Genomic DNA, 17,377 nt, shown 5'->3' on the forward strand with positions numbered 1-17,377 from the left:
TCGTCCCCTGCGGAACGCCATTGATCTCTTGCGGGGAACTCACCCTTCACTCTTCGAGAGTGACAATAAACTTTCTATCGTACCCCTCTAGCGTGCCACTGCATTTCGCACGATGCGGCGTGATAAACACGATCGGCGATTTGGTGCACGATAACTTCCTTCGAGATGGGAACGAGAAATCCATTTTATTGTTCTTTTGTCAAACGTAATCACATATCTCAACCATATAACGAATTAAATATAACTATTATTTGCAATTGTAAGATATAATTATATATAATATCAAGTATAGTCGTCAACGCGTTATTAAAAAAACAAGATTTTTAAAAATCTTTGTCGTACATAATTCGTATTTAATATACAAATGAAAAATATATGTAGAATTATAATATATATAACAGCTAAAAAAAAATTTCTTGATAGTATTAGAAATATTTTATCAAAATAATATTCAGGATTATTTTATCATCAAAACAATAATCGGATTAATCGGATATTTCACGTAGTTTACGTTGAAATGTATGTATTTCGTGGCTCGGGATCAGAACGATGTATTACCAACGATGTATTAAATCGCAATTGAACAAACACTTCGAGGCAAATGAGCAAAACGAGCCTTTTCTTTGTCGAGCATCGCGATCACGGCGGGGAAAATGCGGTGGACATAAATCTACGCACCCACCCCAGCAAGGGCAGCAAACGGCGTGCCTTATGTCTCATACCTCGGCGTACCCGACGGCCCGTGAATTCACGAGGGCTTTGCAGCCTGCCGCAGCGTGCCAGATCGAACAACGTTTCGCACCCTTTGCTACAAAATCATGGCGCGTGCCACGCATATCTCCCGTCGCTCGCGTCCCACCCCTCGCTCATTATGCCCCGAAGTAAATCACTTTTACTTCACAGGCGCGATATAAACTATCCCTAGAGTATAACCAAACAGCGCCTTCGACTATTATGACGCACAGTTTCCGCTATTTCCCAAGTCAAATGCTGCTACATGTTTAACGAAATCTCAGTACAATTCGTACTCGAATATTTTATTATAAATTTCTGCCAATTTATAACGAAAGTGCGACTCTCGAGAAAGCCATCGAAGAGAATTATTGCGAAAAACTCTGTCGCGTCGTTAAATTCTCACGAAAGAATATACGCGACATATGCTTTCGCGGGAATGTCGCTGCGGAAATTTCCTGACGATATCACTGAAGCACGAAAATTGCACCTATTACTCCTGAAACCCCGATGAAACAATGCAAACGCGTTTCCTGCTTAATCCTGATTCCAGCCACTTCCATATCGTCCTCGCGTGTCGGACTATTTTTGCCGAGGCTATTATTACACGCCTATTTACAAGGCAGCTGTCGTTATTTTGCCACGCAAGGTTCTTCTCTCTCTCTCTTCTCTCTCTCTCTCTCTCTCTCTCTCTCTCTCTCTCTCTCTCTCATTTTTTGGTTAGTAGCTAATTGATATATATTTTTAGTATATTTCTTAAATAATTTCCTATAATTCGAGCCTTAATTAACAATTTCAATCGGATCGTTTTGCCCGATACACATCATCTGCGAATTAATGGAGAATTTCACGTTATAATACGGACGAGAGGTGAAGCATACGAACGATAACGAGTGCGCGAATGGAGCGTAACGGCTCATTCATCGCGGGGGGTGATACTGCAAGGAACACCTAACACGGTACCTACACTGACCATTGGGATAAAATTAATTAGTTAACCGACAAAACGGTTGAAAAAGCGATAGAGAATTCGAATTTGAATCTGGGCTCCGCGATTGTTTTCGATTGTGGGGAATACGTCATTTGCCGCTCTTATCCGCAAACGGTGTCGATGGGAAAAAGAAGGAGAAAGACAGCGAGAGAGCGGCTGAAAGCAGCTTTATCCAGGCACCACCAATAGCGTGATACCGGAGGCTTGTCTATCCATTCGACGTTGCACAAACCACGGAACGCGCCGTTATCCGTAGTGGGGGTCCAACGATCCGTAGTGGGGCTCGGCGATGGGATGTTGGTGATGTTGCTCGTGAGAGCAGCGTTCGCCGGCGTTTTCGGCGAGGACGAGATAGGTGGGGGTGTGCTTGACTCGGAGATGCGAGGGTGGGGGAGTCGGTGGAGGGTGGGGGGGGTGCTCTCCCACGAGACCTCGGCACGGTTCCCCAATCCATGGGATAGGCGTCCGGCAAATACCGCAGTGGAGGGGTGCTTAGCTTGTCGGGTTAGCGTCGAGGTGGCGGCAGATACACGCACCGGGGGCACCCCGTAAAAGTTGTCGGGTGGGGTACAAGCGTGTCCAGGTGGGGAACGGGAATCGAGTGGTGTCGCGACATAAAGCCCGTCACGCGCAGACTTACGGTTAGTTTGCGACCGGACGAGCGACTGTGCGCTTGCGTGACCCTCGGAGGGCTTTCTCTCCTCTCCTCTCTCGCTTTATCGTTCGCCCTTCCACCTTCTCATTCCTCGCAGTACGCTCGCCCGCCTGGTGGTAAGCATGGCTCGAACCTCCGAGGGTCTCGCGACTTTCTGTCCGGTGCTCCCGAGTCGATCTTGCACTAGATTGAAATCTCTCACCCGGCCACAACCATCAACCGACGGAACACTTGCCGAGGACCGCGGATCTAGGAAACGGTGTACAATTTTCTATGGAGATGCGAGGTATCGATAACCGAGAGAATATCCTCAAAGATGATGGAGAAACTGAAAGATTCGTCCGTCCTCGGCGAAACGCCGAATTCGAGACAGGAGAGGACGAGGGAGGACGGAGGATGGCGTGGCAATCACAGTAAGTACACGAGAGTTCAACATTGACACGGACATAACACAACCGTGAAAATCTCGAGTCAAAAATATTTGGCTAATATGAATAATATCGATCAATAACATCGATACTGACGATATGCTGCTAGAACATATACGCTTTGGTTGCCAGCCTCATTCTTGACCTCGTTCTCCATACTCTTCTATGCCTCGAGCTTACAAAGCTTTTATAAATCTGCGAGATGAGCATGTGCAAATAATACAAATCTTAATTTAAGCGCGTATCGATATAAAGTGGAAATAAGACAAGAACGAGAGAGGGAGAGACGTAGAGTACTGAGATCAAAGTACAAGCAGTTTTGACCACGCTCGGTGAAGACGAACGACCGCATCTCGCGGCGATGGAAAATTTTCATTCAGATCTCCTGCAACATCGAAAATTAATCGAAGGTAATGATACCGATGTGGTTGTACCAATAATAAGATACGAGGATTCCTGAGGATACGTCAGTTGTCATGCAATATAGTCCAATTTTTCATCAATGATAATTCAAGAAAATATTTTCAAAAAACATCTGCACTAATTGTGTTAATAATCATTAATATCACACGAAAAGAAATTTGATCTGGCATTAAGAATGTTTTAATGTATTTCGAACTATACATTTTTTTGATCAAATGTACACAATTTTCAATATTTCTGGTATGGATCGATGATCAGATCTCAGTTCATTTGAAAAAATGTTCGGGTAAGTATTTTTATGACAATTTGAATCAATGCTAGGTTAAATATATTGGCAAATAACAAATAACGATTTTGAATACATATATTATAACTCATTAATATAAATTATCTCATTATACAAATACATATTGCAAATACATATTGCTATTAATTGTTATTTGCAAATAAATTTTAACCTAAAGTACAAATAAATTTGATTAAAGTATTAAAATATTCATAATTATCAGATTATCAGATCGGGATTTGATCCGAGAAAAATCAGCACTTCATTCATCATTTATCTTCAATGACCGTCTCTCTGAAGAAGAACCTTAACTGTTGGAACTCTTAACTGAATGCAATCTTTTGAGGAAATATCGATGGTACGTCACAATTTATTCTAACATCCGGAAGAACATTTCACTCGCGATAATGCAATGTTAATTGTATCATATGAATACTATGGATATATAATATTAAATACATACAAATATTAATTCATATATTTATTCATATGTATATCAATTCTATTCATAATGATATAATATTAATATAGAAAAATGTAGTTTTTAATTTAATTAAAATAAAAAAGTAAGTTTAATCCAAAAATGAGAATGCTTAGTTTCACGGTGAAAGCAAAACAAAATATATAAAATAATTTCTAAAAGTCAAAATTTAAATTTAGATTTTTATTAGATACAGATTTCAATTTTGCTATTTATGCATAAAAACTTGCTTTTTTGTAATATTTCAATATTTCAATTTTTAATTATATTCTAAAAAGACCTATATATATGCATTCATACTCTGGTTTTTTTATTTTAATTAATTATTTTTTTGTATAGCGCATTATTGCGAGATGAAGCTAGATTTCATTCTACGGGCATTACTCTTTACGCGATAAAAATGATTCTATTTTTACTTTGAGAGAATTGTTTCTCTTCCAAATAATTAATTAAATGTAAGCAATGAAAATTTTCTCAACCGAGCGTTTGCATAATTTTAAAGCTAACGATTTAAGTATAATTTAATTTAGGCCGACAATGTGAGATTAATTTTATGCTAGAAATAAATAAGTTTATTTTTAGTAACTTTCAAAGAGCAAACTTACAAGAGCAAAAAAGTACGTTGCAAAATCAAATTTAATTTCTAGTCATATAATTTGTCATGTGCAAGATATAATAATAGAATCTAGTCAGTTATTTCTAGTCTATATCTAATCAAAATTTGAATTTTAATTAAATTTAAATTCTAATCAAATATTTGTAATCTAGTCATAGTGTATCGTCCAAAATATTAACAAATTCTAGTCAGAAAATGTTTTGCCATGTAATGGTAATATAATAATTTTAAATATTTGCCATGTAATGGTAATAAAGTAATAAACGTGCCATGTAATAATATAATTATTACAAAATCAAGCCTAAGATATTTTCAATCTAGTCATTTTGCGTCTTTCATTTATTTATAAAACTACAGTTCGGTTATATTTTAGATATATATCTAATATTGACAGTCCAAATCTAATAGTAAGAAAAATTAATTTTTAATTACTGACAAATTAATTCGCGCGCGCGCAGCAATTGAGTCCAAAATATTAACAAATTCTAATCAGAAAATGTTTTGCCATGTAATGGTAATATAATAATTTTAAATATTTGCCATGTAATGGTAATAAAATAATAAACATGTAATAATATAATTGTTACAAAATCAAGCCAAAGATATTTCTAGTCATTATGCGTCATTTATTTAATTATAAAACAACAGTTCAGTTATAGGTATATATCTAATATTGACAGTCCAAATTTAATCGAAGAAAAATTAATTTTTAATTAATGATAAATTAATTCGAGCGCGCGCGCGCGCGCAGCAATTGAGTTTCAAAATAGTAAGAAAAAACAGTCTTTCTTAAACAAGTTTCTTAAACATCATGTTTTTTCGAGTTTTAGAATCGTAAATTTTCAAATGATCTCTTATAAACCATGCATATACATTCCTATAATGTAAGACACGATTAGAATAATTTAAAAAATCGATTAAAATAAATAAAAATAAAATTAGTTTTATATATTATCCTTGCAATTCTAGTCTCATTCTAATCATTTGATATATTCACTCGTAGTTATTCCAAGCCACTTCTAGTCAATCATTTAGTCTACTGATTATTCTCATATTCGATACAGGATATGCAGGCCATTAATAAATGCAATTTTTTCTTAAATTCTAAAGCTTAAATTCTAAAGATTATATCTCATTAGCGAGGTATAACATATCAATTGTTATCTTTACAGTCTTATTCTTAATACGTGTTTATGTGTCATAAAATCCGTGGATGCGATGCCATATAAAACTTATACCAAACGAATACCAGTTGCTTCCTCGGACAATTAGATGATTCTCAATGTCTTAGGAAGTATGAAACAGTGTACAGTTTGCAAATAGCATTATCTCAATTTAATCACAATAACTTTGCGTGCATAGTATAGACTAATCTAATTTAGGAATTGATAGTGAAGTATTCTTAATAAATTTTAATTTAAAATGAAATAAGATATGTAGATTTGTAATAATAAATTAAATAACTTGTAAATTGTAACATATTTTGGGAAACGTGCCAGTATCGTGATCATTTAAAATTTATACTCTTTAAATGATTGAAATATAATAACAAAGGAGCAAAGAAAATTATTTCTTATTAATTTTATTAAAAAGAGAGCTTGAACATAATATCTGAATGCAAATAAATAAAAAGGGACAAAATCGTAAATTTTGTGCAAATTGTATAAAGTGCCTGTCTATTATTTAATTTACTTTTATTAATCTAATCAAATGTGCAAAGTGTCCTCAATGGCAGCTATCGATGTAAGAAAGAGTTATATTAGAAAAAATGAATCGTTTTAAATTTCCATGCTTTTCTGATTACACTTTTTTTCAGAAATATATTATGTTTTAATAAATTTTTTCCTTTTTTTAGTGTATCTGGCATAAATATTATTAATATTAACACTTTATTAAAATTAATTATCTCACTGTTCTATAATTATTTCAATGAGCTTGCAAATATAAATAAAAGGAAGAGTAGATTTCAAATATATCTGATCTCATTTTCTGAATATAAGTCGATTAATATCGTATATAAAATTATTAACAATAATGTTTATGTCGATTCATTTATATCAATTTTCCTTAATAATGGATTAATAATGGAATTTAACAAATACTATGTGTCTAATGTTTTAAAAGATATGTACATTACAACATATTTAAATTCTTGTTAAAAATAATATTATGCAGAAAAGGAAAATCTCGGAGATTTAGAATGATATCGATATAAAATTTGAATAAACTTAATTTAATCTTAAGGTCCTAGATATTTATCTAATAAGTTTGTACATTTATCTAGTCCGATCAATGACTTTTCAAGTATTATTTTCGGCTGTGCTTATTTTTTAATATTCCACTAACTACTATTTTAATAATTTTCTTAATACATATTCTAATCAAAATTTCACTTTTCTGTGATTTAAAAGAAAAAACATCAAAAATATTTTTTCTCTTGAATCACCGCGCCTTGAATCGGAAAATTAATCAAATCTAATCTAAATTTTGTTTACATAATTTCACTTCTATTGCACAGTAAATTTAAATTAGTATAGCGACCAAATTTATTTAGTAGTAAGGTAGTATTTAAGTTTGCAAACATGGGTCATAACAATTAAAATTATTCTCACTAGTCGGCATACCAAATCAATCTAAATAATAATGTAAAATTAAGAGTATTTTTCTTCATTTTATTATATAAGAAAAGAAACTAGTCATTACAAATCAGTGTCATCATTAGTACAAATTAATTTGATTATTAGCGATTAATGTACAAAGAGCAATCATTACTTAATCACCGAATTTAAAGTATTAATTAAATTTCAGCCAAAAATATATAAATCTAATTCTCGTGAAAAAAATCAGATGACTAATGAAAGATTCTTTTTGTATTTAATAAAACAACCCATCCTAATTTCTTGTCTCGTAAATATAAAAATATTTTTCGGAAGACAAATGACATATTTTAAAAAGAAATTAGTAATATTATTGATGGTCTATTTTTGGCTATACACGTAATATTATTTACGAGTGGCATCTAGTCAGAAAACTCATGGACAACTATAACTCGAAAAGTTTCATGAGGGGGGTCCAAGATTTTGAAAATCGCACACAGACATAATCGTCAAATAATATAACGTAATTATGTAACAATGAATCAACTTAATTTACTTTTAGAATAATAATTTATCAAAATATATCAACACTACCGAATATTTTATAAACAATTAAATATACATAATTTATGATTATTGTCGATTAAGTTATGATTATTGTCGATTAAGTTATGATTATTGTCGAGAAGATAGTATTTGAAAACTGACTTTCTGTCGCATAATTACGTTCGTATTAAAATGTATTAATTTATTATAACTTGTTCACTCACACTTGGATCATCTTCCCTTGGCTGACGTAGTAGAGTACATGATCTCAGTCCATGGGACAGTAAATAGCTCGTAATACGTAAATCTAGTCTGTAAATCCAATTTGTATAATAAGGAAAAAATTAGGTAACTAAAACATAGATATTGTTCATCAAACTTGATAACATATAATAAATAAATAAGTGAATAAACATACGTGGAATGACAATTAAAAGAATTTCACGTATTTAATCGCTTATATATTTATAGCTTGCCATTTCATACACTTAATCGTATCTATAATTAATTACTTCTTATATTTATTATGATTCCATGTATTTAATAATCTTTATTATTCGTCAATTTACACATTTAGTTATGTATTTTTCATTATGCATCATGCAATACATCAAAAAATATTATTCAGATTTTTTTAATTTATCAATTTTACTTATACATTCTATCATCTTAAGAATCGATTTACATCAAAACTATTAAATAATTGAACTATTTTTCATAAATATAACAAGAATTGAATTACATTTTTGCAAAATAAGCATGATGGAAAATAGATGACCAATTTTTATTTTTATTTATTATTTATTATTTATTATTTATTACAATTCTGAAGAACAATATATGTATATACCTCGATAGATATATATCGATGATGAAGAGCTTTCTAGCGTGAAGAAGTTTGTTGTATGAAATATTTATTGCTTTCAGTGTGGCTTAATAATTTCCATAGAACTTTAATACGTCGTATACGATGCATTTAATCCACTTATTTATTCCGCTTATTTATTTAACCTATTTATTGCTTATTTCTATTTCATCTAGATATTTATATAATATTTAATCCGCTTCATAAATTCTCAGTATTTATCCAACTATATTTAATATTTAATATTTATCATTATAATTTATATTAATATTTATCATTATAACATCATATTTGTACGTGTGTTTGCGTTATGTAACTGAATCACAGTGTGAAATGTATTCTATATTATAAATTGCCACAAAATATCGAAAACATACATTTAGCCGAAATACCGAAAATATATACATATGTACTTTGTTAATTCCGAAATTCGTTTCATGATCATTACTATAGCATTGTACCAAATTACAATAAAACGCTGATTTTCTAGGTAACCCAAGATATACAGTAATGTACCTATCATCAAAATTATCTATACAAAATATTTAAAGGAAGAAAAATATAAACGAGATATTTGATAAAACTATATAAAAGATGCAAGCATAACAGCAAGTACTGAATTTTTTATTTATATATTTGACATAATCAGCGTTTTGTTGTACTTACATTCTAAATAAAAATAACTGTAACCACATTTATTATTTTCCTATATATCCTGCTGTAAAACCATTTTAATAAAATCCATAACAGCCGACAAAATCGCATTTTTTTTTTAGAGCAAATAACTTCTTTATTTAAATTTCAAATAGTACATATCGTCGCTTTTTCTAATCTATACTTTTCCCGATCTTTAAAATCAATATCTTTATGTTATAAGATACGTGCAAGAAATACCTTCCATGTAATTATAATAATTATAATAAAAATAACAATTTCTTTCAAAAATTCGGCTGTCCTCAAGACAGCCGCAGCATGGACATTTTTGAACGAACGTACATACATTAAATTCAACTTTAGTGACTCTACTACCACCTCAATATCGCACACTGTCATATTCCGAATACGACACGAGATGCGAGTCAAATCCTGCTACTGGTGCTCGACATAAAGGGTCTGTTCTTAGGGCTGTTCTTTTTGGCTGAACTGGTTGTACTAGTTTACAGTACACAGTTTATCTTTCTTTCTTACACTGGAACAGGCCTAAAGTAATCATTCTCTGCTTAACTACCGATGAAAACCTTAGCGCCATCCATCGGCGGAAAGCGTAACTAGCATAGACTTACTATTGCATGAAATTTACTTGTCGGAAATATTCTCATCACCGACGATAGAATGACGCTACAGTCACATAGAGTTCACTTGACGAAATTGTCGCTTATTGCGCATAAAACATATCGTGTCCAAATTTTTCATTCGTAATAGGCACACGCGACGAGTCGAGTCGAGTTTTCAATATGCTACATCCTATATGGAATTGGCGAATCATATTTGTTCTTAAATTTGTGGATAAATTGCGATTGGTTAGTTCCAATGTAATAATTGGCCGATTAAATTATTGTTGATGAAAGTGGTCCTGAGACGCGTGGAATGCGATTGACAAGCTTTTCTTTAATATCTCTGAGGATCTAGCCAGATAAATTGCATAGCTGCATAATTATATACATAAAAAAAATTATTCAATCAAATTTTCATTATAAGCATATGTATGTGTAAAATGCGATTTGATAATTTTCTTTACATAATTATTCAAATTTGTTTGCTTAGACCCTAATGATTGACTATCGCGACAATCAAACATATATACATATACATATATATATATATATATATGTATATGTATATATGTTTTTCAATTCATCGATTGATTAATCGCATAATGCGCTGCTTTTATAGAGCAAGATGCATTTATACATAATACGATTTATTAAATGAATTTAAAAAAAGGTGAGTTTTTTAATTCATCGATTAATAAATCGCATTATGCGCAAACGCAACTTTGCTCTATAAAAGCAGCATTTGCGCATTATGCGATTAATCAATCGATGAATTAAAAAATTCGTCTAAATTCACCTACATATATATATATATATATATATATATATATATATATATATATATATCGATACTTGCAATCGATTTATCGACTTGCGACTAAGATAGTACGAACAAGACAGAATAACCTAACTTGAACATCGTTCGCGTGATGTTTCTCGTTTGACTATGCGCTCAAAATTTTTTCGCCGACACTGATCTACACTGATCGAAGTTGACAAGATGTTACATCTGAGAAAGTACATAACACTCGTCATCCGCTCACAACCGTATTTGTCGCGATGCAAAGCGACGAGTTGTTTATTACAGCGTGGAGATTATGTTTTCCAATACGTACAACCCGGGTTGGTCCGGCACGCATATTTGCGACCCGAGAGTTACATCTCGACGTGCAACAGAACATACAGTACGACGGTTACACAAACATCGCAGTCTAATATTATTGATCAGAAATTAATGTTATTCTGTGACGATGTTAAAAAGGGACGTATATCGGCAAGCAATATTAAAGAGATTATAGAATTATATGAAAAGAACGATTATCAGTTACCTCCTGACATTGGTGTATTACTACTTAGATGCTGCGGCGATTTGCTTTCCGATTTGGAAAATACCGAAAGAAGACAGCTGGCGGATCAGGTAAAATATAATTTGTTTTATAGTAAAAAGAGATATTGCTTATTCAAATAAGCTAAATTTTGTTGTGTAGGTATGGCGTTTGGCGAAGAAGAACAGTGAAAAATTGACATTGGAGTATTATAATACTCTGTTGGAGGTTTACAAAGAAAACTCACAATATGTGGATCCCCATAAGTTTCTTTGTAACATGAGTGTAGAGCCAGATGAAAATACCTATCGCCTATTGTTCAATATAGCTACAAAAGTGAATAACAGTAAATGTCTATGGGATATCTTGTCTATGACAAAAGACAAGCACATAGTCATCTTTGAAGAAGCAGCAAACACATTGGTACAAATTTATATATCTAATGGTAATATTGCCGAGGCTGAGCAAGTGATAACACTAATGCAGGATGCAAAACTTCCTACAACCAAAGCATATACTGAATTAGCATGCAGATATGCGAAACTTGGTGATATTCCAAATTTAGTCAAGATATTGAATGAAGAGCCACAAGACGATTTAAGTCTTTTAAAGATAATAAAAGTTTTGAGTATATCCAATAATGGTAGGCATATCCCATATGTCTTGAATTTTTTAATAACCTCAGTACCAACGATCGAGCCCAAAATTTCTAAACTAATTATAGAATTGATAAATGCCGATCAAATTATGGATGCTCATACTATTATAAATTGTTTGGCAAAAAATAATACAACAAAGGACATTGCTCCGATTTTTGTAAATAGTTTCATGAACGAATTAATCATATTAAACACACCGATTAATGATATTATAAAATATGCGAATGACTTTATCGATTTCGATTGCAATCGGCAAGCTTTGCTTGATACAGCAGAGATTGGCTTGAAGCTTGGTAGAGAAAAGCTATGTCTCGCGGCATTCGAAGCAATGAAAATCAAACGAATGGAAGTACGGCCACATTACTACTGGCCTTTATTGATAAAAGCACATCATGAAGAAGGAGAGACTCAAGTATTTTCACTCATAAAATCTATGATAGATGCGAATGTAGAAGTGGATTCTGATACGCTACTTAATTTTGTATTTCCATACATAAATACTACGAATCCGATTGCCACTTTACAAAAGTTATTGCAGATTAATATAGCACATGCTGTTATTTATACACCTCTATTATCTTTTCTACTATCTCAAAATCGAATACAGGATCTAGAACTACTGTATAAATATAATAAACATAGCAAAGTATATTTTAAAGAACTAATGAAACCTCTGCTGAATGCTTATCTTGCTACTAAAGATTTCAAAAATTGTATAATGTTATTAACAGCATTTCCACAAGGTCGCGATTTTATTGGTATCTTCTTGAGATCATTGTTAAAAGTCAGTTCGATTAAGATAGAGGATTTAGAGGAATTGAAGAAACATAAAGTTAAAATATCGCAAGAGGATGCGACTATTATTAAAAACAGATTGCAGGAGAAAGATATTTACGTCACGACGAAACAATTGAATCTAATAGACGATTTGATTGATCCTTCCATGGAAAATTCGATGAAAATGTTTCGTTCAGCATACTTAAGCCCAAAGGAATTATCATGTGTTTTAATCGAGAGGAATTTACAAAAAAAAAATACTAAAAATATTTTACATAAATTACTAATTGGATATTGTGAAGAGAATAATCTCAAGAAGGCCGAAGAGATAAAACAAGAATACGATGCACGCCAATACGAGTGGACGCCTGGCATGAAATTGACTTTGTTTCAGTTATATCTCAAACATGACAAGTTAAAAGAGGCCGAGGCATTGTTGTCTGATCTGCAAGTGCCTAATAAATTCCACATAGATAAAAGCAAAATCTTGATGTATGTCACTGCATTGATAAAAGCGGGTGAAATTACAAAGGCCTTCAAAGTTATTAATACATTCGATACTGATGATAGACAAATCATGCAACAACAGTGTTGTACACTTCTACAAATTTTAGCACAGAGTCGGCATCATGGATATACAAGAAAGATGCTAAACTTGCTTGTGGAGAGAAAATACTGCGAAATAAACACAGAACTATTGAAACCAGTGATGGCGGAAGCATTGAAAAACAACAATATTCTGGAGACTGTAGATATATTTAAGAAATGCGCACAAAAGTATCATAAGACCCCGTTAGCGTTGGAACTTTTAACAACTTTGTTAAAGCAGAAGGCTACTTCAAACTTGTACAACATAAAAAACTGTATAGAACAAGTGTATGAAACAATAGTTACTATCTATTCCGTTGATGTAGCCAATACATTATTGGCGATAGCATTAGGAATATTAAACGAGAAAAAAAAACTGCAAACTTTATTACAGGTAACCGAAATATTTCTATTTGTAGTATTGAAATATATGTATACATTTTTTATTTGCATATAATAAAGAGAATGTATAAATAATATATTCCTAAAATAATTTATTGTTGGATTTTTTTGAAATTTGGAAAACAATTGTCATAATCTCTTGATTTATATTTTTTGTTACAGAAGCATGAACTCTCCATGGAGACTCTTATATACTATATCAAAAATGCAAAAAATAGTAGTGATCTAGATGGTTTATGGAATATTTTTATAATAATTAATACAAATAATTTTGATCGAAATACAATGTGTGAAATGCTACTTTCCACTTACTGTAAGTTATGTTCTCTATATTCTGAAATATGTATAAACGATTCTAAATTAATGATGAATGGCTAAATTCAAAATTAATAATGAATATTTATATTCATAGGTAAATTTGGAGACCGTGAACGCATTTTAGAACTGTGGAAAATAATGTGCACGAAAAATATCGAATTCAGCGAATACTTCAAAAATGAGTTTATCCGTTATCTATCTTTAAATAAAATTCCGCTCCCTCCTGAATTAACTAAAACATAAATACAACAAATGGTGAAATTAAATATAAAAAAATAAACTAGAGATAACGATAATCCAAAAATAAATAGTCCAATAATAGAAATTCTTAAAATAAATTTGGTAATGAAGATCTATATAATATAGATGAGATTTTTCCCATTTTGAGAATTTCTTTCGTCTTATTCTGTCATCTTATCGTTATTTCGTTTATATCGTTTATTTTATTATTTCCAAATAAATATTGTTAGTAAAAAAATAAAGTATATCTAATAAAGAGATTTTAGATTTTCCTGGAGTAATGCACCATAATCATTAATTAATTTAAAAGCTTTCTCTTTGAGCGGCTCGTAATTAATACGTTCCTTTTCTTTAGCTATAAATTCCTCGATTTTTTTATTATCATTTTTTAATGTTTCTAATTTATCTTCTAAATTGCTGATTTCCGGATATATTGTATATTTCTCCAATCGCTCTTTGAGCTCGCTATATTCTTTTCTCAGTGATTTAAGTTCGTCCTCACAGACCGATTCCTCGGACATCAATTCTTGTCGTTCGGCAATCAGCTCGTCTCGTTCGAGTTCATTTCGTGTTTTCAAACCATCCAGATCCTCCAGAACAATCAATTCGCTCTGTTGCTTCTTCAATTTCTCTTTCATTTGTTTGGATTCAAGTTGCAACTTCTCCTCGAGGATCCTTAGTCTGTTGAATGTCTGTTGCATAGTCGCATAGTCTTTTTTCAATTCTTCAAAGTCATCATCACGATGCTCAGTCTCGTAATCGTTGTATGGAAATTTGTCACGCAAAATAGCTGTTTCTTCAGCTTCTGTGAGATACTCGTTGTTCTCCACTGCATTTGCTACGGTCTCTAACTTATCAACAATCTCACGCTCAAGTTTTTCTAATTTTGCCATTTCGTCTTGCTTGCTCTGTTCATACGTAGACATGAACTCCTCCATCATCTCCTCACGTTTACGCAATTCTTGATACTTCATTTGTTTCTCCGATTGATTATCTTCCATGTCAGTCTCTAACTGCTCTAATTCCTGCTCCAATTCCATCATTTTTTTCTCCTTTTCGGCTATCTGCGCCTCCGTTGCGGCGATGTCGATATTATCGCGTTTGATCTTCTGCAGAAGTTGTTCTTTCTCGTCTTCCGGTGATAATCTTTTGCGTTCTTCTTCCTGTAGTTTGTCACGTTTCTCCTCTGCTTCGATAATTCTCACCTGCAGTTTCACTGCCTCTTGCTTCAGTTGCGACAGAGCGATCTGTTCCTCCAAATGCGCTTGCTCTTTTGACAGCTGATCCAATTCTCGCTGTATCTGTTGTGCTTGTTCTTGCAATTCCATTTTCTGTCGAAACAGATCGTCGTATTTCTCCTTTGTGTGCGGATCCATGTTCTCGATTATACGTTCGGTCCTTTTTTTCTCATTCTCAATATCCTTCTCCATTTTATGGAGTTTCTGTTCCATTTGTTTTCTTTGTTCAAACATCCGTTCGACTTCTGCCATTCTACGTTCATTCATCAATGCCAACTCCTTAGTCTCCTGCTCGATCTCCTCCTTACTGACGTCTAGGGTCATCTTGTCTACAACAAGATTGTAATCCGCTAATTCGGCTTGCAAAGTCGTCAACTCCGCAGCCAGACTCTTGGCTCTCTTGTCATAGTGCAGAAACGTGGCCTTCTCCTTGTTTTGCATCTCAATATCCTTCATTATCGTTCCGATCTCCTGTGTCAATTCTCTTATTTTCAGCTGCAATAGACCTTCATAGTATCTCTTGTCTTGAATTTGCCTAGAATGTTGAAAAATTGACAAGAATGAAAATATACTAGTAATAAGATTAGTAATAGCGTTACCTCGTCATCGGCAAACCCCTGGTGGTACCCGGTCGCACGCCTGCTATTCCATGCTGTGTAATCGGTCTATCCAGCATACTGATGTTGAATTGCTTGGCGGTTGCAAATCCCGTGTTGGAACGAGCCAGTCCAGAACCCATTCTGGAGATACCTGTGCTCGCGGTTGGCGCCCGATTAGATAAAAGAGACGCCGACGGCGGTCTTGCGAGGGCGAGGCGTCCGGGTGTCGCCGAACGATAAGTCGCCGAACTGACGTATTCTGATGATTCATTCTTGTATCCCCGTCGAGATCTCGGTCTCTCATACTTGCTTTGAGGTCTCACAATGCCGGTTGGTGGTCTGTCGATCTTACTCGAAGTACTCGGCTCTTCCTGATCCCGTCGCCACCGCGTTATCGGTCGTTCTCCTATCTTACCAGAATCATTTCTCTCGAAATCCATTTCCGTTGAAAATTGAATGTTATAGATCGGAGCAATGGACACAGTACAACAGCTACGCGTTTATTTGATAATAGTGATGGTGAAGTATTGGCCGGGGAATAGAAATGTTTTGCTCAGCGTAGTCATAGAAACTGGTATATGCGTAATTCGTTAAATTTGCCAAAAGCCATGATTGTACTAAAGGTATAATTGATTTGTACTTACTGTCATCGCAGATAGAAATCGCAGATTTTAATAATTATGCATATTGTAATATTAATTACAATCATTTAAACATTTTAGCATTTACTTCTACGTCAACAAAAACTTTTTTTTTCCTTATTTGAAATATAATCAAAATTATTTCAGATAAGTTTTACAAAATGTTCTTTTTAATTTTTTTTATTGATAAAGATAAATCATACAAATTATAAATTATTAATAAATCTATAAATAAAAAAAAATCAAATGAAAAATAAAAAAAGATATTAGGGAACGTGGCGTGCGCTCGACAATGTTTTAGTATTGGTAAAATAAGTATAAATTTGGTAACTATGATACACAATTTTGCAAGAGAAAAATTGGAATATACTAATATTATAATTGTTTACGCTGTTATATGCATATCTTAAATCGTATCGTAAATTGTTAATTATTCTACTCATTTTCACGTTAGGATTGTGCAAATGAAATATCTTTGTCGATTAGAAATTTGAATGAGAAAGTACACTTTTTGTGGTCGAAAGAAAATCGAATAAAATATTTTAACGGCTACCTTGCTAAAGAACGCGTAAGAAGTATTTAATTTTTATTAGTGAATGTGCTAGTTGTTTGGATTTCAAATTATCTTAATATCGCATCGTTGCGCATGCGCTCGCTCCATCGGCCATGACAGTTCGGCGCGTCGGTTCGGACAAA

At 33.0% G+C, this 17,377-nt stretch overlaps 3 protein-coding genes and 1 long non-coding RNA gene across 4 annotated transcripts in view; 2 read left to right on the top strand and 2 right to left on the bottom strand.

Moving 5' to 3' along the window:
- The window catches only part of LOC105434342 (uncharacterized), a 55,730-nt gene extending 53,268 nt beyond the window's left edge, over positions 1-2,462 (bottom strand). Inside the window, exon 1 of the mRNA XM_089073142.1 lies at positions 2,364-2,462. The gene's annotated coding sequence lies outside the window, so the exon portion shown is untranslated. The remainder of the gene's footprint in view (positions 1-2,363) is intronic.
- Positions 2,149-9,379, top strand: LOC148938286 (uncharacterized). Its single transcript, XR_016138428.1, has 2 exons — positions 2,149-3,515; positions 3,739-9,379. It is a non-coding gene; the product is annotated as an uncharacterized LOC148938286 (long non-coding RNA).
- Positions 9,380-10,765: 1,386 nt separating this feature from the next.
- Positions 10,766-14,480, top strand: bsf (bicoid stability factor). Its single transcript, XM_011650042.2, has 4 exons — positions 10,766-11,311; positions 11,382-13,637; positions 13,808-13,958; positions 14,058-14,480. Exons 1-4 carry the CDS (start codon positions 10,895-10,897, stop codon positions 14,204-14,206), a joined length of 2,973 nt encoding a protein of 990 aa, XP_011648344.2. The 5' UTR covers positions 10,766-10,894; the 3' UTR covers positions 14,207-14,480.
- On the bottom strand, positions 13,628-16,837 carry LOC105434344 (intraflagellar transport protein 74 homolog). Its single transcript, XM_011650041.3, has 2 exons — positions 16,041-16,837; positions 13,628-15,976 (listed from the first exon to the last, which is right to left on the bottom strand). The coding sequence occupies exons 1-2, from the start codon at positions 16,478-16,480 to the stop codon at positions 14,452-14,454; spliced, it is 1,965 nt and encodes a 654-aa protein (XP_011648343.2). The 5' UTR covers positions 16,481-16,837; the 3' UTR covers positions 13,628-14,451.
- Positions 16,838-17,377: the final 540 nt, after the last annotated feature.

This window comes from Pogonomyrmex barbatus, unplaced genomic scaffold (genome assembly GCF_055798465.1).
Source record: "Pogonomyrmex barbatus isolate J1 unplaced genomic scaffold, ASM5579846v1 scaffold1, whole genome shotgun sequence".
Classification (NCBI taxonomy): Eukaryota; Metazoa; Arthropoda; class Insecta; order Hymenoptera; family Formicidae; genus Pogonomyrmex; species Pogonomyrmex barbatus.